General features: G+C 41.2%; 1 protein-coding gene across 3 annotated transcripts in view; it reads right to left on the bottom strand.

Moving 5' to 3' along the window:
* LOC124010745 (nuclear receptor corepressor 1-like) overlaps positions 1-26,732 on the bottom strand; it is a 125,127-nt gene that overhangs the window by 59,408 nt on the left and 38,987 nt on the right. For all 3 annotated transcript variants that reach the window (XM_046323406.1, XM_046323397.1, XM_046323390.1), the window contains exons 11-14: positions 25,688-25,778; positions 25,172-25,350; positions 23,268-23,322; positions 22,983-23,084 (exon numbers count right to left, since the gene is read on the bottom strand). In XM_046323406.1, the coding sequence (XP_046179362.1) occupies positions 22,983-23,084; positions 23,268-23,322; positions 25,172-25,350; positions 25,688-25,778 (427 nt within the window). The remainder of the gene's footprint in view (positions 1-22,982; positions 23,085-23,267; positions 23,323-25,171; positions 25,351-25,687; positions 25,779-26,732) is intronic.

Here is a 26,732-nt window from a genome sequence, read left to right on the forward strand (position 1 = left end):
TCTTGGTGTTAGGGGGCAGTATTTTCATTTTTGGGGAAAAAAACGTTCCCGTTTTAAACAGGATATTTTGTCAGGAAAATATGCTAGAATATGCATATAATTGACAGCTCTGGATAGAAAACACTACCGTTTTCAAAACTGTAAAGATATTGTCTGTGAGTATAACAGAACTGATGTTGCAGGCGAAAGCCTGAGAAAAATCCAATCCGGAAGTGCACCAGGTTTTGAAAGCGCTGCGTTCCAATGACTCCCTATTCAGCTGTGAATGTACCATCAACGTGCTTACGCTTTCTACGTATTCCCCAAGGTGTCTACAGCATTGTAACGTAGTTTTACGAATTTCTGTTGAAGAATAGCCATAGGCGGCCACATTGCGTAAGTGGTCACATGGTCGCTCCGAGAGAGATTCTTGCGTAAAATACAGAGGTTGCCATTATTCCAATCGGTCCTAGTGAAAAATCAATTGTCTCAACGGATATATTATCGAATAGATATTAGAAAAACACCTTGAGGGTGAATTCTAAACAACGTTTGCCATGTTTCTGTCGATATTATGGAGCTAATTTTGATTTTTTTTCGGGCGTTGTGGTGACCACAATTTTGTGAAGAACAAACGGAGCTATTTCACCTACAAAAATAATATTTTGGGAAAAAATGAACTTTGGTTGTCTACCTGGGAGTCTTGTGAGTGAAAACATCCGGAGTTCAAAGGTAAACGATTTAATTTGATTGCTTTTCTGATATCCGTGACAAGGTTGCCTGCTGCTAGCAAGGCATAATGCTATGCTATGATAAACTTACACAAATGCTTGTCTAGCGTTGGCTGTAAAGCATATTTTGAAAATCTGAGATGACAGGGTGATTAACAAAAGGCTAAGCTGTGTTCCAATATATTTCACTTGTGATTTTCATGAATAGGAATAGTATATTTTCTAGGAAGATTTATGTCCGTTGCGTTATGCTAATTAGTGTCAGATGATGACAACGGTCCCTTTCACGGGATGGGGTGTCACTACAGGTTAATAGAAAATGACTCAAGTAAAAGTCACCCAGTACAATCCTACTTGAGTAAAAGTCTTTGGTTTTAAATATACTGAAGTATCAAAAGTAAATGTAATTGCTAAAATACACTTAAGTATGAAAAGTATAAATCATGTCAAATTCCTTATATTAAGCAGACCAGACAGCACCTTTTTATTTATTTTTACAAATAGCCAGGGGCACGCACCACATGAAAGATGGCACCAAAAGAGATGGTCGCTTCGAGTCCTGAAGAAACTATGCTGTATTTTGTTTTTTTAATGTATTATTTTCTTACCTTGTTACCACAGGAAATCTTAAGTCTTATTACATACAGCCGGGATGAACTATTGGATATAAGAATGACGTTAACTTACCAACACAACGACCAGGAATTCTGACTTTCCCGAAGTGGATCCCCTGTTTGGACCACCACCCAGGACAATGGATCTAATCCCAGAAGCAGACCCAAAACAATGGCACCGCAGAAGAGGCAGATGGAGCGGCCTCATAGTCAGGCTCCATAGACGTGCACATCTCCCACCACTCCAGAGTATACTACACACCAATGTCCAATCTCTTGACAACAAGGTAGACAAAATTAAAGCAAGGGTTGCCATCCAGAGAAACAGAGATTGAAATATGGCTCTCTCGGGATATGTTGTCAGAATTTGTTCAGCCACCAGACATCTCCATGCATTGCACCAACAGAGACACACACCTCTCTGGGAAGAGGAAGGGCAGGGGTGTATGCTTCATGATTAATGACTCATGGTGTAATCATATCAACATAAAGGAACTCAAGTCCTTCTGCTCACTCAACCTAGAATTCCTTACAATCAAATGCCAGCCACATTACCTCCCAAGAGAATTCTCGTCAGTAACCATCACAGATGTGTACATTCCTCCTCAAGCAGACGCCAAAACGGCCCTCAAGAAACTTCACTGGACTCTATGTAAAATGGAAACCATATATCCTGAGGCTGCATTTATTGTAGCTGGGGATTTTAACAAAGCAAATTTGAAAACAAGGCTACCTAAATTCTAATCAGCATACTGATTGCAGTATTTGCGGGAGTAACACTCGATCACTGCTATTCTAACTTCAGCGATGCATACAAAGCCCTCCCCCACCCACCCTTCGGTAAATCCGACCACGGCGCCATCTTGCGCCTACAGTCTTATAGGCAGAAACTCAAACAGGATGTACCAGTGACAAGTACTATTCAACGCTGGTTTGACTAATCGGAATCCACGCTTCAAGATTGTTTTGATCATGCGGACTGGGATATGCTCCGGTCAGCCTCAGAGAACAACATCGATCTATACGCTGACTCTGTGAGTCAGTTTATAAGGACGTGCATTGGGGATGTTGTACCCACTGTGACTATTAAAACCTACCCTAACCAGAAACCGTGGATGGATGCCGGCATTCGCGCAATACTGAAAGCGTGAACCACCACATTTAACCATGGAAAGAGGTCTGGGAATATGGCTGAATATAAACAGTGTAGTTATTCCCTCTGCAAGGCAATCAAACAAACGAAATGCAAAGTGGGGTCGCAATTCAGACACAAGACATATGTGGCAGAGTCTACAGGAAATCACGGACTACAAAAAGAAAACCAGCCACGTTACGGACACAGATGTCACGCTTCCAAACAAACTAAACGCCCTCTTTGCCCGCTTTGAGGATTATACAGTGCCACCGTCGCGGCCCCGCTAACAAGGATTGCCCCCCCTCCTCCCGGGCCTCCGTGAGTAAAACATTTAAACGTGTCAACCCTCGCAAGGCTGCTGGCCCAGACGGCATCCCTAGCCGCGTCCTCAGAGCATGCACAGACCATGGCTGGTGTGTTTACGGACATATTCAGGCACTCCCTACCCCAGTCTTCTATCCCCACGTTTCAAGATGGTCACCATTGTTCCTGTACCCAAGAAGGCAAAGATAACTGAACTAAATTACTACCGCCCCGTAGCACTTGTCATCATGAAGTGCTTTGAGAGACTAGTCAAGTATCATATCACCTCCGCCATACCTGCCACCCTAGACCCACTTCAGTTTGCATACATCCCCAACAGGTCCACAGACGATGCAAATCGCCATCACACTGCACTATCCCATCTGGACAAGAGGAATACCTATGTAAGAATGCTGTTCATCGACTACAGCTCAGCATTTAACACCATAGTGCCCTCCAAGTTCATCATCAAGCTGGAGGACCTGGGTCTCAACCCCGCCCTGCGCAATTGGGTCCTGGACTTTGACGGGCTGCCCCTAGGTGGTGATGGTTGGAAACAACATCTCCACATCGCTGGCCCTCAACATTGGGGCCCCACAAGGGTGCGTGCTCAGCCCCCTCCTGTACTCCCAGTTCACCCACGACTGCATGTCCATGCACGCCTCCAACTCAATCATCAAGTTTGCAGACAACAGTAGTGGGCTTGATTAGAAAGAACAACGAGACAGCCTACAGACAGGAGATGAGGGAACACGGAGTGTGGTGTCAGGAAAACAACCTCCCACTCAACGTCAAGAAAACAAAAGGAGATGATCGTGGACTTCAGGAAAGAAGCAGAGGGAGTACCCCCTTATTCACACCCAAGGGACAGCAGTGTTGAAGGTGGATAGTTAAGTTCCTCTGTGTACACATCACGGACAAACTGAAATTGTCCACCCACACATACAGTGTGGCGAATGCGCAACAGCGCCTCTTCAACCTCAGGAGGCTGAAGAAATTTGGCTTGTCACCTAAAACACTCAAACTTTTACAAATGCACAAATCGAGAGCATCCTGTCGGGCTGCTTCACAAGCCTGGTACGGCAACTGTGCCGCCCTCAACCGCAAGGCTCTTGTGCGGTCTGCACAAAGCATCACTGTGGGCAAATTATCTGCCCTCCATCCAGAAGGCGAGGTCAGTACAGGTGCATCAAAGCTGGGACCGAGAGACTGAAAAACAGCTTCTATCTCAAGGCCATCAGGCTGCAAAACAGCAATCACTAACTCAGAGATGCTGCTGCCTACATTGAGACCCAATCACTGGCCACCTTAAATGGATCACTAGTCACTTTAAACAATGCCATTTTAAATAAAGCCACTTTAATAATGTTTACATATCTTACATTAGTGATATGTATATAATACCATTATTTCACCTTGCCTATGCTGCCCGGCCATCCACATATTTATATTCTCATTCACCCCTTTAGACTTGTGAGTACTATGTAGTTGTTGGGGAATTGTTAGATATTACTGCACTGCCGGAACTAGAAGCACAAGCATTTCTCTACACTTGCATTAACCTCCCTGCGCACGGAACACGCTAGCGGGCTGAAATTCCACAACATACGGTGATCGCTACATAAATAGTCATATTAAACATTCATAAAAATACAAGTGTCTCACCTGTATCAAAAGCCTAGAATCTTGCTAATCCAACTGCATTGTCAGATTCAAAAAAGGATTTACTGCGAAAGAATACGATGCGATTATCTGACCATAGAGCCCCATAAAAAACAACTATTTCAACCAGCACAGGCGCAACAAAATCACAAACTGCAATAAAATAAATAGTTTACCTTTGCCCGCTGTTTCGTTGATTGACTGTCTTTTAACCCAATGACCACTGATCGTCATAAAATCTAGCTGGGTAGATAGCCAATGAGCTGAGCTAAACGACAATACGCCATGTTTATGTGTTGCAAGACCAACCCATGTAGTAAGCTCCAGTGTGAAGAGAGTCATGCGCTATTGCATTTTCATACCGGAAGGAGAAACGCATTACGCATTGCATTGTTTGGTGAACACGCAGATTCAGCTGTTTATATATCAATCCTTATGGCGACTAAGTCAAGTCTAGATATACAGATGTACACACAACTTTAGAATAAATTGATTGGGAAGGTGAGACAGAGATTGTTGTAGGATGCTTCATTTAGCGATTTTGGAGGAATATTTTTTGAACGGGAGAGGACATCGTTTTGGACTGGTAAGTTCTTATCATGCTAATGCCCTTGTTTGAAATTAATAATATAAAATGTGATTTTTTTATTTATTTTAGAAGCAATATATAAACATTTAATGTCATGAAATGTGAGATGCGTGTGTCTGCCGCCCCACCCCACATGAAATAGCCTATTTGAGGCTGTTGAGGAGAGGGCAGGACCACATCAATGGCCAAAGTGAAATGCAGACAGTAGATAAACCTGGTCTGTCGTAATATAAAAGAGACCGTAGATCTAGCAGGTAATAATAATATATTCAACCTTCAACTATCTATATATATCTGTTTATTATACCTGTTGATACAGGGCTCATATGTGAAACTATTCTAACTGAACATTTTCTTTCACAGTGACACGGACTCCGAATGGGAGTCTTATCCGGTGTCCTGTGTGAATTTAAGTATGCTCTCTCTAATTCTCTCTTTCTCTCTCTCGGAGGACCTGAGCCCTAGGACCATGCGTCAGGACTACCTGGCATTTTCGACTCCTTGCTGTCCCCAGTCCAGTTTCTGCCTGCGGCTATGGAACCCTAAAATGTTCATTTTTACTCAAGGTGCTGTCCGGTTGCACCCTCTACAACCACTGTGATCTATCTCCACCCGGCACAGCCAGAAGAGGACTGGCCACCCCTCATAGCCTTGGTTCCTCTCTAGGTTTCTTCCTAAGTTTTTGCCTCTCTAGAGAGTTTTTCCTAGCCACCATGCTTCTACACCTGCATTGCTTGCTGTTTGGGGTTTTAGGCTGGGGCTATACAAATATGTTTGATTTGATAGAGGACTGAGGGTCTTCCAAATATTGAAAGTGTGTAAATAGTTACCCATGTTATTTTGTAAATGTATATATTTTTTTCTTCATATTTTTTAATCAATAATCATTATTTTTTCATATTTATAAAATGAAAAAAAAATATATATATATATATATATATATATATATTGGGGGGGGGTGTTAGAACACCATTTTGGTATTTTTTTATGTAGTTATTTGTTTAAAAATGTATACCTTCACCAATTTGGCCACTTGGGTAGATTTGGGCGACTTGTGTGGGACACCTGGGTGACTTCATGATAAATGTCATATAGCACACTCATTTTGGAAGTTATCATTCTGAAACTTTGCACAAGTACTGTTGCCCTCATATTTTTCACTGAAATTGATCCCATCATCCTATCTGAATGTTAGTTTTATCTTGTTCATTTTAAAGATACAAAAATATAAAAAAACGTATGTTTTTTTTCCATTGTTTTATCTAAACCAGATCTATTGTGTGTTATTCTCCCACATTCAATTCACATTTACACAAACTTCAGAGTATTTTCTTTCACAGGTTCTGTGCCTGAGCTACAGGCTGTTAGATTTGGGTATGTCTTCAGGCAGAAATTGCACAAAGTAGGGGGGGAGCTGCAAGAGGTTAACATCTGCCAACCATGTGTATGTGACCAATAAAATTTGATTTGATACCGTTTAGTGAGTCCGCCAGATCAGAGGCAGTAGGGTTGACCAGGGATGTTCTCTTAAGAAGTGTGTGAATTAGACCATTTTCCTGTCCTACTAAGCATTCAAAATGTAACAAGTACTTTTGGGTGTCAGGGAAAAGGGAGTAAAAAAAGAAATTATTTTCTTTAGGAATGTAGTGAAGTAAAAGTTAAAATAGTAAAGTAAAGTACAGATACCCCAAAAAACTACTTTAGTAGTATCTTATACCACTGGTCATGAGTAGAGTATTTTCCAAACTATTCTAATAAAGTGTTTGTCCTAAAGTTGCAGCTTTTAAATGGGAATAATTATCAAAGTCTATGCTATTCTCAATCAAATATTTATTTTAAATTACAAATATTTTAGGCTACGAGCTGTGAAAGTGAGCAAACAATACCAAGATAGAAAAATCTAATGAAAAGTCAAAAGAAAAATAACTTTCCACAGCTGTAGCATAAATGTGTAGTTTGCCTAGGCCTAATTCCATATTATTCTAGCAATGTTCAACCTAACTAAAACGCATATAGAGCCTAGGCCAGTAAGAGAGGAGGATGAGAAAAATGCAAATCAGTTAATAATTATCCAGTTCTGCGGACAGCAGTTGCTCTGCAGCCATGAAGATTTACAACCCATCACAAGACCCACAGCCAGCGAGGCTCGAAGATGGTCACTCGCGCCATCTACGAGCTTCGGCACACAGACACAGTTAGTAGCCTTAGCTACTACATATCTCTTTCATTCCCCAGCTCCACCAGAGTGGAATAGACTATTCGAAAAAATTTGGCCCCACTAAATATATTTTGTCAATGTCATTTTTAAAATGTTTGTTTTACATGTTTTGGACGGCCGCGAATAAACAATAACATCGTCTATGGGCAAGCGCAGATAATTATTTCCGACCCCTTCTATTTACTTCACTCATTTTCAGTCACCCTGGGAGAGAAAAGGGGGACAAGTGACTTCAACTTTCAGACAAGTACACAATCCGTACAAAATTTAACACGTGGTTAAAAAAGTTAAATGTTAGAGTGTAGCCTATTTATATATTTGTAGATACCGGGAACATACGCGCAAGCAACTAGCCTAGCGTACATCATCAAGAACAAAAACCAGGCACTGTAGCTATGCAACTGTGTGATTGTGCAAGAGTACAGAAAAAACTAACTGTGTTCCCCATTGTAAACTTTAAATGGGTGTTAAGGTGAATACGCAGAACAGCAAGCAACTGTGGCTGTCCCAAGAAACTGAAAGGGGGAGAGAGCAAAAAAGCACGATAGAGGAGATGGGGGGGGGGTGTTAAAGCAAGTGGGAGAGAGACAGAGCCAACAAACCACAGTACTGGTTTCAAAGCCAGACGCCACATACCTGCAAATTCATTTGTCGGTCATAAAAGCCCTTTGCCCCTGAGCAAGCCACAGCCTATGGGTGTAGCAGGCGTGAGTTTGGCCAGACCTCCGGTAGCAGTACCTCCATAGCAGCGGTAACAGTAGCAGCACTACAGATACTGCAGGACAGGATAGCAGCATCATAACAGAGCTCCTTAGAAGGGCTGCCTGGCCCCGGCACTACTCCACATATTCCAGGAAAGCATGTCATCAAGCCGCTTAAACTGCTTGAAGAATTGTCCATCTCACATGCACATTTTAATCTATGCGGGGTCACTCAAGGTAATCCCCGTCGAGCGCTTGTCTTTGATTGGCACTCGCAGCAGCACATCAAGTTTTTTGGGCCTGTCAGATCGCTGGGGCATACCACTCTGCTTTTACTGAGGGGGGTTATCGGTTGTCTCTCGCTTACAGCGAACCAGAGCAAACCACAGAGTAGACTGTCAGTGTTTTTTTTCCTCTCTCCCTCATTCACTCTTTTTCCATTGCTCTCTCTCCCTCTCGCAAATCACCCGACCCAGTCTCTGAGGAAGTTCAGATAATTTACACAAGCTCCAGTCAAAGGCTTGGTCAGGTTGAGCTGCTTTCCACCATATGACAAGGCCGTGGCGTTTTCACTTCACTGACAATGGGCATTTTAAATGCATACTGTAATACATGACAATATTAACTTAATCAAACTTTCACGACGAGTCAGTTAAGAACTAACTCTTATATATAATGACAGCCTTTCAATAATGTATACAAACACATTTTTTTCCACACTGTTACATAACCCTTTACAGCAGAAGAGATGACTGGCTGATACATTTGCATGTGAGAAGGTCAGTGGCTGTGTGCTCTGGCTGAACAAGGCTAATAGTTGTGATTATTGGACTGATGATGCGGAGGGCTGCTGGCCACATCATGACTCCTGTGACCCCAGAACCAAACTTGTGATATACAGATCTGGAGACTGGCTAGGCCACATCAGGACCTTGAAATGCTTCTAACGAAGCCACTCCTTCGTTGCCCGGGCAGTGTGTTTGGGATCATTGTCATGCTGAAAGACCCAGCCACGTTTCATCTTCAATGCCCTTGCTGACGGAAGGAGGTTTACACTCAAAATCTCACGATTTTGACCCCATGGGGTGAGATCTTGCGTGGAGCCCCAGATCAAGGGAGATTATCAGTGGTCTTGTATGTCTTCCATTTCCTCATATTTGCTCCCACAGTTGATTTCTTCAAACCAAGCTGCTTTCCTTTTGCAGATTCAGTCTTCCCAGCCTGGTGCAGGTCTACAATTTTGTTTCTGGTGTCCTTCGTGTGACAGCTCTTTGGTCTTGGCCATAGTAGAGTTTGGAGTGTGACTGTTTGAGGTTGTGGACAAGTGTCTTTTATACTGACAACAAGTTCAAACAGGTGCCATTAATACAGGTAATGAGTGGAGGACAGAGGACCCTCTTAAAGAAGACGTTACAGGTCTGTGAGAGCCAGAAATGTTGCTTGTTTGTAGGTGACCAAATACTTATTTTCCACCATAATTTGCAAATAAATTCATAAAGAATCCTACAATGTGATTTTCTGGATTTTTTTTTCTCATTTTGTCTGTCATAGTTGAAGTGTACCTATGATGAAAATTACTGGCCTCTCGTCTTTTTAAGTGGGAGAACTTGCACAATTGGTGGCTGACTAAATACTTTTTTGCCCCACTGGATGTCCTCCTGTCTCCGAGGCAAACAGAGCCATACCTTTTTGTTTCTGCTTGTATAGACTGACATATAGTAACAGAGTCGCTTCCTCTAACTACACTGAACAAAAATAAACAAAACATGTCGTGTTGGTGCCATGTTTCATGAGCTGAAAAAAACATATCCCAACTTTTTTCATAAAAACAAAACGCTTATTTCACTCAAATGTTTTGCATCCCTGTTAGTGAGCATTTCTCCTTTGCCAAGATAATCCATCCACCTGACAGGTGTGGCATATCAAGAAGATGATTAAACATCATGATCATTACACAGGTGCACCTTGTGCTGGGGACAATAAAAGGCCACTTTTTGGTGCAGTTTTGTCACAACACAATGCCACAGATCTCAAGTGTTCACGGAGTGTGCAATTGTCATGCTGACTGCAGGAATGTCCACCAGAGCTGTTGCCAGAGAATTTAATGCTAATTTCTCTACCATAAACTGCCTCCAACGTCATTTTATTTTATGTCCAACCGGTGTCACAACGTGTAACCACGCCAACTCAGGACCTCCACATCTGGCTTCTTCACCTGCAGGATCATCTGAAACCAGCCACCTGATGAAACTGAGGAGTATTTCTGTCTGTAATAAAGCCCTTTTGTGGGGAAAACCCCCACACTCTGATTGGCTGTGTCTGGCACCCCGGCTAAGGCCCATCCACTTGAGAATAAGGCCCACCCATGGCGGCACCACTGCCTAGTCATGTGAAATCCATAGATTAGGGCCCAATTTATTTATTTCAATTGACTGGTTCTCTTATATGAACAGTAACCCAGTAACATTTTTGAAATTTTTACATGTTGAGTTTCTATTTTGTTTAGTATATGTAAAAGCCATTGTCAGAAGCCAGACAATCCTTTAAATGGGCTCAAGTAGTAGTAGCAGGAATGTTGCGTCTTAACACACAAACTAGTCTATTCTCTCATCAAGTATGAGTACAACACACACATTATTCTTACGACTTGACTGGTGGCATTAATCTATAGTGGTTCAGAAGTAGAGAAGTCCACTCGGGCCTCTACTCTGCAGTTATACCCTGCTACTCTGCCAAGTGAGATAAGACTGAAGGTCACCAGGCAGTGGGAAAAACAATAGTGAGTGGAACACGATGTTACATCCGTGATAAAATATGATGTACTATTAAGATACTGTTAATACAACTGCACCACACCAACACTTTCTCATCAATTTTACCCACTTATCACACCTGTATTTCATTGTACATATTTTCCATAGACAGTGGTATGTTAGAGGGAGATGATGAGACGGACCAGTGAATCAAACCTCGGTCTCCAGGGGGTGTGCAACATTTGGTCTGGAGGCAGCAGGGAGCACTATTGCTAGAGTAATCGATTATTAATTATCTGACATGGTGCCTCTTGATGCTCTGCCCTTTCTGTGCTCTGCCCTTAATACATACATAGACAGAATGTTCTATAAGTACAGGGTCCACAGGGATCATGTACAGTGGGATCTGGAATTACTTAGCAAAAAATACAAATAAATAGCCAAGTACAAATACTGAGTTATATTGTATGGTCATATGACACAAAAATATAAGTCTGACCATGCACACCAGCGGTGTGTAAAAAAATGCATATGAAGAAAATACCTCATCCATACTGTAAATATGGTGGTACTTTGTGTTATGGGGCTATTTTGTTTCCACTGATCCTGTTAAGGTCAACAGCATCATGAATTTCACCAAGTACCTGGCGATTTTAGCCAAAAACCAGGTTGCCTCTGACAGGAGGCTGACACTTTGTCTTACTGGAAGATCCACTTGCAACCATAACCCCAAGCACTAATCAAAATCCACAAAAATGTTTAATTCTTCACAAATTCAAAATTTTATAACTGGCCATCAGTCTCTGAACACCATTGAAGAGAGCAGTCTATAAGCGCAGATGAATGAAATCAAGGATCTGGAAAGATTATGTACAGATGAATGGTCTAAGATCCCTCCCAATGCGTTCTCCAATCTTACCCTTTTTCTAAAATGTTTTATCCTCACAATGGGAGGGTGCTGGAGTATTGAAAACAGGGAACATCTTTCTCTGAGCAATTGTATTAGTAATATATATATTTTATGTGCATACAATAAAGCTCAGTTTATTTATTTATTTTATGCAGTCTTTTTTGCTCCATCTTTATCAAGGAAGCCAATAATTCCAGACCCCACTGTATGTTCTGCAGATAGAGGGGCAAGGGACATGAATGGGCCAGAGGAAGCACTAAAGGCATCAATGAGCTAGAAAAGCCCAAGAGGGAAAGCCAAGGCAGTCCATCGTCCTGGGATACAGGCATTAGAGGAGCTCAGACAACACGAGATATGAATTATGAAATCAGCTGTTAAAGCTATGCTGGGGATTTCAGAACAGGGTTAAATGTTTGTCACCCAGAAAGTCACAGGTGAGTCATGGAGGTGATCATCAACTCAGACACAGCTTTTAGCGTACAACAATTCACATTTGTCTGCATTTGGTTTATATTACCATAACCTTGCAAACATAAACAATTGTGTACCAATGAATACAAATCCCGTATGCCAGTTAATAGATGGGACTTGGTGTGCTGTCCTCAGACACAAGAGACACTAGTCCCTCTCTCACCCGCACACAACTCTTATCTAGGCGTAAAGCCAACCTGTGTGCAATTCCTTACCCTCCCTTGCCCCGACCTCTGCTCACCTGGGGCTGGAACCGCATATACCATAGTTCACTATATACACTTGTATTGATGCACGGACCAGTTTGAGTTCTCAGTTTACTTTCTATAAATAGTGTTTGGTTTGTTAAGTGTGATACGCAACTCTGGCGTGTACAATGTCCATTTTTATAGTTGAATTGAATGGAGAAAGCCCCATTGAAATAAGTTATAATTTATGTGTTGCCATCCTAGGGTCATTAATTACTCAAAGCATATATCGAACTAATTCAAAAACATAAAATAAGTTTAATTTTTTTTACATTTTTGTGATATATTTTGTCAATATCGCCCAGCCCTAAAGTGAGTGCAGGCTGGCTGCCTGTTTCAACAGCAGCCCCAGGGCATACCACTACCACTTACAGTACAATTGGAAAGTATTCAGACCCCTTCACTTTTTCACCATTTGTTAAGTTACAGCCATATTCTAAAACTTATTAAATCAATTTCCCCCCTCAATCTACACACAATCCCCCATAATGACAAAGCAAAAACAAATGAAATATCACATTTACATAAGTATTCGGACCCTTATACTCAGTACTATATTGAAGCACCTTCAGCAGCGATTACAGCCTTGAGTCTTCTTGGGTTTGACGCTACAAGCTTGGCACACCTGTATTTGGGGAGTTTCTCCTATTCTTCTCTGCAGATCCTCTCAAGCTCTGTCAGGTTGGATGGGGAGCATCGCTGCACAGCTATTATTATGTCTCTCCAGAGATGTTCGATCAGGTTCAAGTCCGGGCTCTGGCTGGTAATCAAGGACAGTCAGATACTTGTCCCGAAGCCACTCCTGTGTTGTCTTGGCTGTGTGCTTAGGGTCGTTTCCCTGTTGGGAGGTGAATCTTCGCCCCCAGTCTGAAGTTCTGAGCAGGTTTTTATCAGGGATTTCTGCACTTGCTCCATTCCATTGTTTTGGTACCCAGATCTGTGATTTGACACAATCCTGTCTCGGAGCTCTACGGACAATTCCTTCGACCTCATGGCTTGTCGAAACATCAAGGATTATCAATAGAAACTGGATGCACCTGAGCTTAATTTCAAGTCTCACAGCAAAGGGTGTGAATACTTATGTAAATAAGGGATCTGTTTACAAACGGGATGAAAAACCCATTTAGACTTTCTAAAATGTAAATTACAAAGGCTGTAACGAAACAAAATGAATACTTTCCGAATGCACAGTATGTAACGCTAACCCACATTCAGACCACTGCTCAAATAATAATAATAATAATAATAATAATATAATAATAATAATATAATAATAATAAGCCATTTAGCAGACACTTTTATCCAAAGCGACTTACAGTCATGTATGCATACATTCTATGTATGGGTGGTCCCGGGAATTGAACCCACTACCCTGGCGTTACAAGCGCCATGCTCTACCAACTGAGCTACAGAAGGACCAAATCCAATGGAAAACACTCAATCAACTCAACTGCAGCCTCCAACTATGTTTTATTTTTTTCTACTCTCCAAACAGATAGCCTTGTTGGATTTGAATGAGGGAAAACAGAGTCTCAGGGCTGAGTAGGCGATTACGAAACAAAAATGACAAAATGTGCATAAACCTCATTGATTAAAACTCCTCCAGTGTTCTTGTGAGAGAGGGAAACAATATAAAACACGTCTGAAGTAAAACAGCACGGGCACGCCGTTGGTAAGCAGAGCTCCAAGGCACGGATAACCTTATTGAGTGAAGTGAAGTCTGCATCTCACCCAATGTAAAAGCAACTGCCGCTCTCTCACTCCCTCTGCAGAAATAAAGGTTCTGACAAGTTTCTCACCATAACCAAATTGAGGAAATTACCTTAAACCCTCTGAAAAAAGTTAAACAAGAGAGCCTACTGAAGCGCATCAACATATTTTAGCAGTTAGGGTGGACGGAGACTAGAATTGAGGATGACTGGGTGAGTGCACAGAGAGGGAGTCTGACTTTCCTTTTTGACCTCAGTCTCGCTTTCTCTTCCCTCAGGCTCTGGAAAGCAACACGGAGCCTTCCGACTATGGCAACCAGATTAAAAAGATTCCTGGGAACCTCCGCTGCTCCCTAGCCCTTCCATAAATCAGTCTCAGCAAGCCAGCCCAGACCTAGCTCCACTCTATTCTGCTTCTATGCCTGGGCCTGGTTCTTATTTACCTACACAACACATTAAGAGCCTTCGCTCACTCAGCTCCCAAACCTCACAAGCCTCTGTGATTCTACTGCTAGCCTGATACACAGAGAGAGGGAGGGAGGGAGAGCTGAGGCACTGTGGGCTAAAGGTCACTACAAGCGCCACTCTGTTGATCTATGTGCATGCATGCGCCTTTTTGGTAACATTACATCCTTGCCGATCCAACTCCCATTCACAAGGGGGCAAAAGCAAAGTATTTAATTTGTGTTTTTTTTCTCTTCATTTTGAGTCGCCTTCCCTTGCAAGTAGGGGCGGCAGGTAGACTAGTGGTTAGAGCGTTGGGCCAGTAACCGAAAGGTTGCTAGATTGAATCCCCGAGCTAACAAGGTAAAAATCTGTCATTCTGCCCCTGAAGAAGGCAGTTAACCCACTGTTCCTAGGCCGTCATTGAAAATAATAATTTCTTCTTAACTGACTTGCCTAGTTAAATAAAAAATAAATAGTAGCTAGTTGGCAGCCTGGCTAGCTGGCTTTAGCTTGGCTAAAAGTACAGCAAGCTAGCTAGCCTTTTTGCTTCTCACATCTCCATGTGAAATAATCAGATTCATAAAAATAAATAAAATATGCCTGGCAAATATTATACTTGCCTGTGTAATATATTCCCATATCAGCAAAAAAAAATTGAATGTCATGTTTTGGCAATGGAGAAGAAGAAAAAAAATCACATGGCTAGCTACAGCAGGGTCCACCGTTTCACAATAGCCTGGAATCATTACTTCTAAACAAAATACTTCTCATCTTCTCATTTGTTGTGAAAGAAAAAAGACTGACAATTCTCTCCCCTTGCTAGCAAGTTGGCTAAAACACTGCAGGCTAGCTAACCTTTAAGCTTCTCACATCTTCACATGAAATAATATGCCCTGGCAAACATTCTTGTACTTGCCAGTGTAATCTACAACATTATCCTAATTTGATATGCTGCTTCAATGTATTCGCTCCCATATTAGCCGAAAATTGACATTCTATTTATGTCATCATGAAGAAAGAAAAAACACATAGCTTGTTGTTTTAGCCTAGAATAATGTGATCACATCTAAACATTTTTTTTTGTGGGATTCTATAAGGCTACAATGTTGTTTGGTTTATTATTTGAACATTCGCTGAGAATATATTTGTTTAACAATGCAAAAAAAGCACATCTCACAGCTGTTTTTACCAGTAGCCTGGAACCACGAGTTATTACATCTAAAACAAAATACATTGGGGGGGGGTAATAAGGCTACAATGTTTTTTGGTTTACTGTTTGAACAGTCGCCGAGATTATATTTGCTTATCAATGCAAAATAGGCTACTTTGATGCATAGCCAATAGCATATACAGTGGGGAGAACAAGTGTTTGATACACTAGCGATTTTGACGATTTTGCAGGTTTTCCTACTTACAAAGCATTTAGAGGTCTGTAATTTTTATCATAGGTATACTTCAACTGTGAGAGACGGAATCTAAAACAAAAATCCAGAAAATCACATTGTATGATTTTTAAGTAATTAATTTGTATTTTATTGCATGACATACGACAGAGCCTGGGCGCATACCCAGAGTCTCTGGTGGCACAGCTGGCGCTGCAGTACAGCGCTCCTTAACCATTGCGGCACCCGGGAGGCCCCACCCGGGAGGCCCTAAGGAGCAGACTTTCTATCAAGCGTTTCCCAAAACTCCCATGAAGCTCTGCGACACAACACTGGAGAGCTGCTTCAAGAATAATGGCTGACAAAAATACTAGGACCTAAACAAATGTAAGTAATTATAACTTCACAACGAATCATGTAAAACAATTACAATTAAGAGGAATATGTTTGTTAATGTGGAGACAAACAATCATGTATATTTTTCTTTAAAGTTCATTTAAGCAAATCATTAATTAACAAGTTGACTAGCTAACATAGCCAGCTAGATATACATTTAGCTGGCTTTATGTGCATTTTAAATTTGTATGAATTGTAATTCTTGTTATTTAATGCAGGGATGCAAACTGGTGAGGGCCCAAAAAGGTGAAACGGAAACGAATCAATACTGTGTAAACTGCAAAACAATTGCCTTATTTTCAGAGTAGGGTTGTCAAGATACCAACATTTTATTAATGATGTGATGCCAAGTCAAAATCAAGATACCATTTTCTATAACTTCTGCACGTGTGCTACACAAAAACAAACAGATCCACCTCCTTCCTATGATTATATTGGTTTAGGGCTGTCCACGACAAAAACATTTTTTTTTTCTTGGTCTGTTCTTTTGACCAATCAAAATGTGTAAATGTGTATTTTTCCCTTATATAGACACACCCTATATGTTTTAATAAAATCAACCGTATGTAGGCAACTGAGCTTGTCTGATGCTTTAAGTAAACTGATTAAATAATTTAGACACAAATTACTAGAGGGAGCCTGAGATCCAGATTGCATAACCAGAAAAAAATGAACACATTTTTTTTTTCCCATCTCTCTTCCTCCCGCTACTGCTGGCCTTTGCAGATTCTGATGTTACGCTCCTAATAGGCTACACCAGGGGTCAGCAACCTTTTTAATTTGTAGTGCCAATTATTCATACCATTTTCTACCGATCTGCGTGCCAGTTATGATTTTCATATGCACATTTCCGTGGAACAGTTTCATTCCATTTATAATAAAGTCTTCATATCTCAAAATCATTGTCATGTGTTTAATCAAAATGATATCCAAATCTAAATGAAAATGATGAACCTAAAAAGTAACTTCTATTACCATTGCCAAATATGTAAAAATAACCTACATAAAGCCAACAAATAAAATATTTCAGCCTGCAGGTAGAAAATATCCTGATAAAAACAAAATACCCTATAAATCACATTGGCTACACATGACCTGTCTGCAAAGAACTTGATACAATGTTTCAACTATTAACTTGGGTCAGGCCTGAAGCTCATGCTAGAAAACTTGCACCATTGTATAAAATATTCTGGGCCCTCAGAGTTTCCTGCTCCAGTGAACTCCGGACAAACATAGCTATAGGCTTTGTGCGCAACGGATAAGAAGAAAATCAGGTAGGCCTATTGTATGATGTTTCCACCGGAACAGAGCATGTAATTTATGTCCCCCTTTCACGCGGAGTGGTTATCGAAAGAGAGCTGGAAAGATTTTTCAAATAGGCTACGTTGAGGAACTATTGTCACTCTCAATGGATGTAAAAAAATAACTTTGTTTACTTGCTGTTTGAGGTGAAAGAGAAATTACTTTGAAAAGTTCCACAGTGGTGGTGAGCTCGATCCCCAAATGGCCACATTTATAGGCTTACATTTGCGCACAGGCCAAGTAGCCTAAGCAGTCTTCTACGTATAATTAGGTGTCCTTCGTCAACATTGACAGGAGCATTACAAACAAAAGACAAAGAATAAAATTGACTACTCCTAAATGAAATAAACCAAAACATGTTCCTCACAAGTGTAGCTGAGGTTGTGCACTCCGCAAACAACGTGTCCACTGACAATGAGAACGGTAAAAGATAAATAACAGTAAATTGAATGCATTTTCAGAAATGACCGTAACCAAACATTGTAGATTCAAATTTATGGGAATTAATGGTAAAATGTACTACTGGTACTGGTGTACCATCCACACGGTAGGACCAGCAGCCTGTCGTCCTAACAATTGACTAAATGGGGTCAGCCCTACATGCAAGGGATGTTTTGTTTAGCTTTTTTTATTTCGCTTATATCGCATATGCCATATATAGTTCCTTAAATGATTACACTTGGATGTTTGCGGACATTTTTTTAAAGCAATATAAAAAAGGCAAAAAAATATATTATTTTGCAGAAAATTTTACTTATTATTTTATAGCTGATTTGCTCATATCCAAATTGATAGTATTTTGCCATCCAAGTTACCAAGTTAGCTAGCTAACATTACTAAACAAGGTCATTTGTTATCAAACAAAATATTAGCGGCCCACAAGTAGTTTAAAATGGCCCATGATATGATTTATTGAATCATATAAAACGTGCGATTCGTGGTAGAAAGGGTAGAAGGTATAGCTCGGATAATATAGGGCATAACTTTTGAGTTGTTTGGTCTATAGACACGCGGTTTTCAGCGATGTAAGGCCGCAATGTGGTCGCTGTGCTCTGTTTTTCCCTCTATGACAGTGGCACTCGGAGACGGCGATGACAGTGAAGCTTAGTCAGACCGTAATGTGCACTTGTTCTTACAGCCGAAGTTAAAATATACAATGTATCCACATTTCTCGTGCTCGAGCCGCTCCAATAATTAAACAAATGTAAACAGAAGCCTCTCTGTCAGCACACCCTGTACCAAACTGTACTTCAATTCTATGATACTCCCCCACTTAACATACTGCTTGACTAGTTGGGCCCAAGCTTGCTGTACAACATTAAAACCTATTCAGTCTGTCTACAAACAGGCTCTCAAAGTGCTTGATAGGAAGCCCAATAGCCATCATCATTGTCACATTCTTAGAAAGCATGAGCTCTTGAGTTGGGAAAATCTTGTGCAATACACCGACGCATGTCTTGTATTCAAGATCCTTAATGGCCTGGCTCCCCCTCCACTCAATATTTTTGTCCTTGCAGCTGACTGACGACAGCTGTCACACATGATATTGGATGAAGCACTGATTCTGATATGACACATCTGACATCACACTCTGAACTGTATTTGATATTCTCATTGCAGGGATGCATTCTGTGCTCAGTCAAATTCGATATGAGAAACATGCGGGTGAAAGATTCAGCAGACTGCTGGCATTACACATCTGGCTAAAAGACTACTATAGCTGTGCTGGAGCCACTTTTATTGATAACTTTGACACCTTCTGGAAACAGAAGATACTCTACAGGAATGACGGAGTCCATCCAAATCATCTTGGCTCCTGGACTATGTCCCCACAATCCAGCAACCCAGAAAAGTGCTAAAAATAGCCCATATTAACATATGTAGGCTAAGAAACAAGGTCCATGAAGTCAATAACTTGTAACAGATGACATTGATATTCTGACTCTGAAACTCACTTAGATAACACCTTTGATGATTCAGTAGTTGCAAAACATGATTATAACATCTACCGAAAAGACCGAAATGCCAATGGAGGCAGTGTTGCGGTCTATATTGAGGACCACATTCCTGTAAAGCTTAGAGACAATCTAATGTTAAATACTGTTGAAGAATATGGCTACAGGTTCATCTGCCTCGCCTGAAGCCCATTCTCATGGGAAGCTGCTATAGACCACCAAGTGCTAACAGTCATTATCTGTATAATGTGTGAGAAATGCTTGATAATGTATGTGATATCAACAGAGAAGTATATTTTCCAGGTGATTTAAAATATTGACTAGCTATAATCAAGCTTCCCACTCAGGAAAAAAAATTCAAACTGTAACCAGTGCCTGCAACCTGGATCAAGTTGTCAGTCAACCTACCAGGGTAGATTTTAACAGCACAGGAATTAAATCATCAACATGTATTGATCACATTTGCTTTAAAGCAGTATCCAAATCCATAGGATGTAGTGATCACAATTATAATAGCCATATCTAGGAAAACCAAAGTTCCAAAGGTTGGGCCTAATATAGTGTATAAGAGGTCATACAACAAGTTTTGTAGTGATTCATATGTTGATGAAGTAAAGAATATTTGCTGGTCTGTGGTGTGTAGAGAGGAGCAACCAGACGCTGCACTTGACGCATTTATGAAACTACTTATTCCAGTTACTAATAAGCACACACCCATTAAGAAAACAACTAAAAACTGTTAAATCCCCTTGGATTGATGAGGAATTTAAAAATTGTATGGTTGAGAGGTATGGCAATTAAGTCTGAAAGCCCAACTAATTGGCAAACGTACTGCAAATTAAGAAATCATGTGAGTGAAGAAAACTACACTATGAAACAAAGACAAAGTATATAAAACATGATATTAAAAAGCTTTGGGACATCTTAAATTACATTTTGGGTTAAAAAGCCAACTCGGCTCCTTCATTCATTGAATCAGATGGCTCATTCATCAAAGACCACTGATAATGCAAACTTCTTGAATCTTTTTCTTTTTTTTCTTTAGCAAACTTTGGGATGACATGCCAGCAACAAACATTCACACTACACATCCAAGTATATCAGACCAAATTATGAAAGACAAGAATTTCACTTTTGAATTCCGTAAAGTCAGTGTGGAAGAGGCGAAAAAAATGATTGTTGTCTATCAACAATTGACAAGCCACCAGGGTCTGACACTCTAGATGGAAAATGACTGAGGATAATAGCAGACGATATTGCCACTCCTATTTGCCACAGTCAATTTAAGCCTACTAGAGAGTGTGTGGCCTGAGGCCTAGAGGGAAGCTCAAGTCATTCTGCTACCCAAGAATAGCAAAGCCCCCTTTACTGGCTCAAATAGCCGACCAATCAGCTTATTACCAACCCTTAGTAAACTTATAGAAAAAAATTGTGTCTGACCAAATACATGGCTATTTCACAGTAAAAAAAATTGACAACAGAATTTCAGCATGCTTATGGGGAAGGACACTTACACAAATGACTGATGATAAAATGATTGTGGGGGCTGCCTTGTTAGACTTTGGTGCAGCTTTCGACATTATCGATCATAGTCTGCTGCTGGAAAAATGTGTGTTATGGCTTTACACCCCCTGCTATATTGTTGATAAAAAGTTAATTGTCTAACAGAACAGAGGACATTCTTTAAATGGAAGCCTCTCAAATATAATCCAGTTAGAATCAGAAATTCCCCAGGGTAGCTGGTAAGGCCCCTTGCTTTTTTCAATTTTTACTAATGATATGCCACTGGCTTTGAGTAAAGCCAGAATGTCTATGTATGCGGATGTCTCAACACTATACACGTCAGCTACTACAGCGACTGAAATGACTGCAACACTCAAGAAGCTGCAGTCAGTTTCAGAGTGGGTGGCAAGGAATAAGTTAGCCCTAAAACTAAAATCATTGTATTTGGAACAAAACACTCACGAAACCCTAAACCTCTACTAAATCTTGTAATAAATCATGTGGAAAATGAGCAAATTGAGATGCATAAACTGCTTGGAGTAACCCTAGATTGTAAACGGTCATGGTCAAAACATATTGACGCAGTAGTAGCTAAGATGGGGAGAAGGGTGTCTATAATAAAGCAATGCCCTGCCTTCTTAACAACACTATCAACCAGGCAGGTCCTACAGGCCCTAGTTTTGTTGCACCTTGACTACTGTTTAGTCGTGTGGTCAGGTGCCACAAAAAAGTACTTAGGAAAATTGCAATTGGCTTAGAACGACTGGCCCTTGGATGTACACAGAGATCTAATAATAATATGCATGTCAATCTCTCCTGGCTGAAAGTAGAGAGATTGACTTCATCACTTCTTCAATTTATGAGAGGTATTGACATGTTGAATGCACCGAGCTGTCTGTCTAAACTACTGGCACACAGCTCGGACACCCATGCATACCCCACAAGACATACCACAAGAGGTCTCTTCATAGTCCCCAAGTCTAGAACAGACTAGGAAGCACACAGTACTATGTAGAGCCATGACTACATGAAACTCTATTCCACATCAAGTAACTGACACAAGCAGTAAATTTAGATTTAAAAAACAGGAAAGAAAAAAAAACACTATGGAACAGTGGGGACTGTGAAGCAACACAAACATTGGTGCATACACACACGATAACATAAGCACTATACATACACAAGGATTTAGTACTGTAGATATGTGGTAGTGGTGGTGTCGGGGCCTGGGGGAACACTGTGTGTTGTGAAATCTGTGAATGTATTGTTTTTAAGACTGTATAAACTGCCTTAATTTTGCCTGACCCCAGGAAGAGTAGCTAATGGGGATCCATAGTAAATACAAATACGTAGTAGCTGATCTGTGTATGGACCCTAAAACATTTGGTATTAATATTAGTTCAGAACAGTGGTTTTAATGTTTAATTGCTTCCACTGGTTCAGTAATTGCAGAAAATGACTGAGCAAAGGAAACGCAACTGTTAAAATGTGCAACTATTAAAATGGCAAACTGCTATTATGGAATGTCATGCTTCAGTACCACTCCACATTGAACTACAGGTACATTACGGGCATATTGTTCTTTTGCAGTTCTCATACTGTATGTTACTCATATGGTAAGTACGTATTTCTTGCATGAGAAATATAAGGAAAGCTATTAATGCCACCAGTACAGGTATTGTGAAAAACACAAGTCTCGTCATCAATTAATTGCGTGGTAGGCTATCCTTTGGCTGCTTCTTCTGTTCGCGAGTGATGCAGTAAAATGTTCCATTCCATAGGGTTATCTCTCCGTACAACTAGTTGCTCCATTTCAGGGACACTCGAAAACAATGGGGGGGGGGGCATTGGCATTCCAGTCCCTGACACAAGCATTATTTACTGGTTAAATCCCACCCAGACAGCCTCTCGGTATTTCCAAAGCTCATAAATACATTTAGCCATTCCCTAGTGAAGATGCTCTCTAGAACTCACGTGATTTCTCCCTCGCCGTCTGCCGTAGTTGCGTCTCACCAGTGTCTTGTAGTTCTGGTTCTTCTTGGTCAAGTAGTAGTACAGGACACAATCGGAAACACACTGCAGAGAGAGAGATGACAGAGGGACATAAGTGCCCATGAAACATTTAAATAACAGACAAATGCAAACCATGTGCTTTTGGGTTTGTTGGATTAACTTCATAAACATATGGGGGAGAGTGGAGAATAGGCTTTACTACAGAGTAAAATCACCAGAGAATGAATTCAATCCACTGTAGCTCACCTTTCTCTCTAGATAAGAAGCAATGAGGCCGAAATTTTTTGGGTGCTGAACAAACCTGTGAGAAAAACAAGGGAAAATAGTCACGGTTAAAGCTTCATTTTGGGATAAAAAAATTTTTTAAACTGCAGCCCTGCCACTTGTTTTGGTATACAGCTGAGGGATGGTTGCCTGGCAACCCAGACTCCTTGCTCCAGGCAAAGGCTACACTACACCCACAGACTTAAGTTTCTTCTCTGGAAAAGTCTGGATCGGAGTACCTGCCCAACACGTAACCAAATGCTTCAGGGTCGTCTGATTGGTCCAGAAACCGATGGGTTGGGCCAGAGCCAGAAAACACTTAGTTTTTCTTTAAGAATCCCTCCTGTTCTCCACTCATTACCTGTATTAACTGCACCTGTTTGAACTCGTTACCTGTATAAAAGACACCTGTCACACACTCAATCAAACAAGACTCCAACCTCTCCATAATGGCCAAGACCAGAGAGCTGTGTAAGGACATCAGGGATAAAATTGTAGACCTGCACAAGGCTGGGATGGGCTACAGGACAATAGGCAAGCAGCTTGGTGAGAAGGCAACAACTGTTGGTGCATTTATTAGAAAATGGAAGAAGTTTGAGATGAAGATGACAATCACCCTTGGCTCCATGCAAGATCTCACCCTGTAGGGCATCAATGATCATGAGGAAGGTGAGGGATCAGCCGAGGACTACATGGCAGGATCTGGTCAATGACCGGAAGAGAGCTGGGACCACAGTCTCAAAGAAAACCATTAGTAACACACTACGCCATGATGGATTAAAATCCTGCAGCGCACGCAAGGTCCCCCTGCTCAAGCCAGTGCATGTCCAGGCCCGTCTGAAGTTTGCCAATGGCCATCTGGATGATCCAGAGGAGGAATGGGAGAAGGTCATGTGGTCTGATGAGACAAAAATAGAGCTTTTTGAATCTAAACTCCACTCGCCGTGTTTGGAGGAAGAAGAAGGATGAGTACAACCCCAAGAACACCATCCCAACCGTGAAGCATGGAGGTGGAAACATTCTTTGGGGTTGCTTTTCTGCAAAAGGGACAGGACGGCTGCACCATATTGAGGGGAGGATGGATGGGGCCATGTAACGCAAGATCTTGGCCAACAACCTCCTTCCCTCAGTAAGAGCATTGAAGATGGAACGTGGCTGGGTCTTCCAGCATGACAACGACCTGAAACACACAGCCAGGGCAACTAAGGAGTGGCTCCGTAAGAAGCATCTCAAAGTCCTGGAGTGGCCTAGCCAGCCTCCAGACCTGAACCCAATAGAAAATCTTTGGAGGGAGCTGAAAGTCCGTATTGCCCAGCGACAGCCTTGAAACCTGAAGGATCTGGAGAAGGTCTGTATGGAGGAGTGGGCCAAAATCCCGGCTGCAGTGTGTGCAAACCTGGTCAAGAACTACAGGAAACGTATGATCTCTGTAATTGCAAACAAAGGTTTCTGTACCAAATGTTAAGTTCTGCTTTTCTGATGTATCAAATACTTATGTCAAGCAATAAAATGCAAATTAATTACTTAAAAATCATACAATGTGATTTTCAAGATTTTTGTTTTAGATTCCGTCTCTCACAGTTGAAGTGTACCTATGATAAAAATGACAAACCTCTACATGCTTTGTAAGTAGGAAAACCTGCAAAATCGGCAGTGTATCAAATACTTGTTCTCCCCACTGTATGTGATCGTAGACAAATGTAAGCATGGACTGAAATTGTTTAAATCAAATAGTGTATGTTGGCCTTCTTGTGGTCAATTTGCAGTCTGCAAATGTGTAATTATGTTCCAGCCCCCTGACCATCTGCTCAAGAATAAATCGTCCCACAGCTGAATCTAGTTGATGATCCCTGCTATAAGGACAACAAAAAATAACTGGTACTCACTTTTCTTTGAAGATACCCTTCTCATGTTCGGTCCACACATTCATGAACTGCCGAGCCTTGTACACCTTCATGGGGTCATCCGTCAGGCCGTTCATGTTGATGAACCTGACTCGCCTCTGTTCGGTGTCGTACATCATGGGTGGGATGACGGACAGCTGTCTCATCTGCTTCTCGTTATTCTATTAGACGAGAGGAGGGGTTAAGCTATTTACATTTTTGTTAACTTTGTTTCAACTTGAACTTGACTCTGATGATGATTGAATGGCTGCATCCAGATTCCACACCGTTCTTCCTAAGTATGTACTTGCATACTTCGTCATTAATTTAAAAGCATAGGATTGATGCAAGCATTGGCTGGAGGGCATTTCAACGACTGAAATCCATGACAGGAAGTGCAGAGAGAAGGGTGGACAATTGCGATGTAGCCAATGACACGCCTACAATTCTTGAGAACTAGAGGAAGTGGTAATGGACGATGACCTTTAACTGAGATGTTTCAAAGTTGACAGCGCTCACCTCCTGTTCAGAAAGGCCATCGATGATTTCAGAAATCTCATGCTCGCTTCTGGCAATGGTCGCAGACATTCCAGTTCCTCTCTGACCAACCCTAAATTGGAGAACAAACACAGATATTAAGAAACATAATGACCTTTTAAAAATACCAAATGTGCATCCTCCATATAACAATACTGGGTAGGTGCCATCACATCAGTGTGCCCCTCCTTCCCTCCTTCCCTCCCTTCCATTACCCTTCCAAAAAGAAGAAAAAAAGGAGGCTAAATCAAGCTGTAACAAACAGGTTTTCTGAGAAATCTTCAAACAAAGCAGGGAGAACATTGTCTGCTAACAAGGCTGTTTAGGCATACAGGAATAAGTTTACCTCCTTCACCACTCCTTTAATCCTTAAGAGTTGATTGATGCAACCTTCAAAATCTGTCTGTTTAAACTAGCAATGTTTTTTGTATGGGCTACGTCTCAATCCACCACATTCGCCTAGGTCGGCCTTCCACATCTCTAGTGGAAAGTGGCAGAGCTACAGCGCCATTTGACATGCCAAAAATCGGTCATCTCACAAAAACATAGGTAGCATCCGAACAGTTTGGCCCATAAACTATTATGACCACTACCTAGAAAGATAACTCTCACGAGCAAAACAGAGAATAGCATAATGTTCAACGAACCCTACAAGTGTCACGTGACTCTTCTGAAGGTAACCCGGGACCAGTTTTTTTTTAAATGTAAGTGGTTGTGCCTCCCCCCCCAAAAAAATGTTAAATATATGTCTACATTTTTTTTATATATATAATCCGAGGTCTAATATCTTCTAGATATAGGACAGACACTTAAACCTTATGATACATTTTTTTATTTTTCCTTTATTTAACTAGGCATGTCAGTTAAGAACAAATTCTTATTTTCAATGACTTTTTCGAGGCTAATCACTGCTTGCGCTCTATCTCTGCCTGGTCTAGTACTACCAGTCCGAACAAACAGCCCTGACCTGCCTCTTAACAGCCTTGCTCTGAGATTTCAGCGAAAGACCCATGCCTGTGTGCCAGGA

This window comes from Oncorhynchus gorbuscha, linkage group LG02 (genome assembly GCF_021184085.1).
Source record: "Oncorhynchus gorbuscha isolate QuinsamMale2020 ecotype Even-year linkage group LG02, OgorEven_v1.0, whole genome shotgun sequence".
NCBI classification, from domain to species: Eukaryota; Metazoa; Chordata; class Actinopteri; order Salmoniformes; family Salmonidae; genus Oncorhynchus; species Oncorhynchus gorbuscha.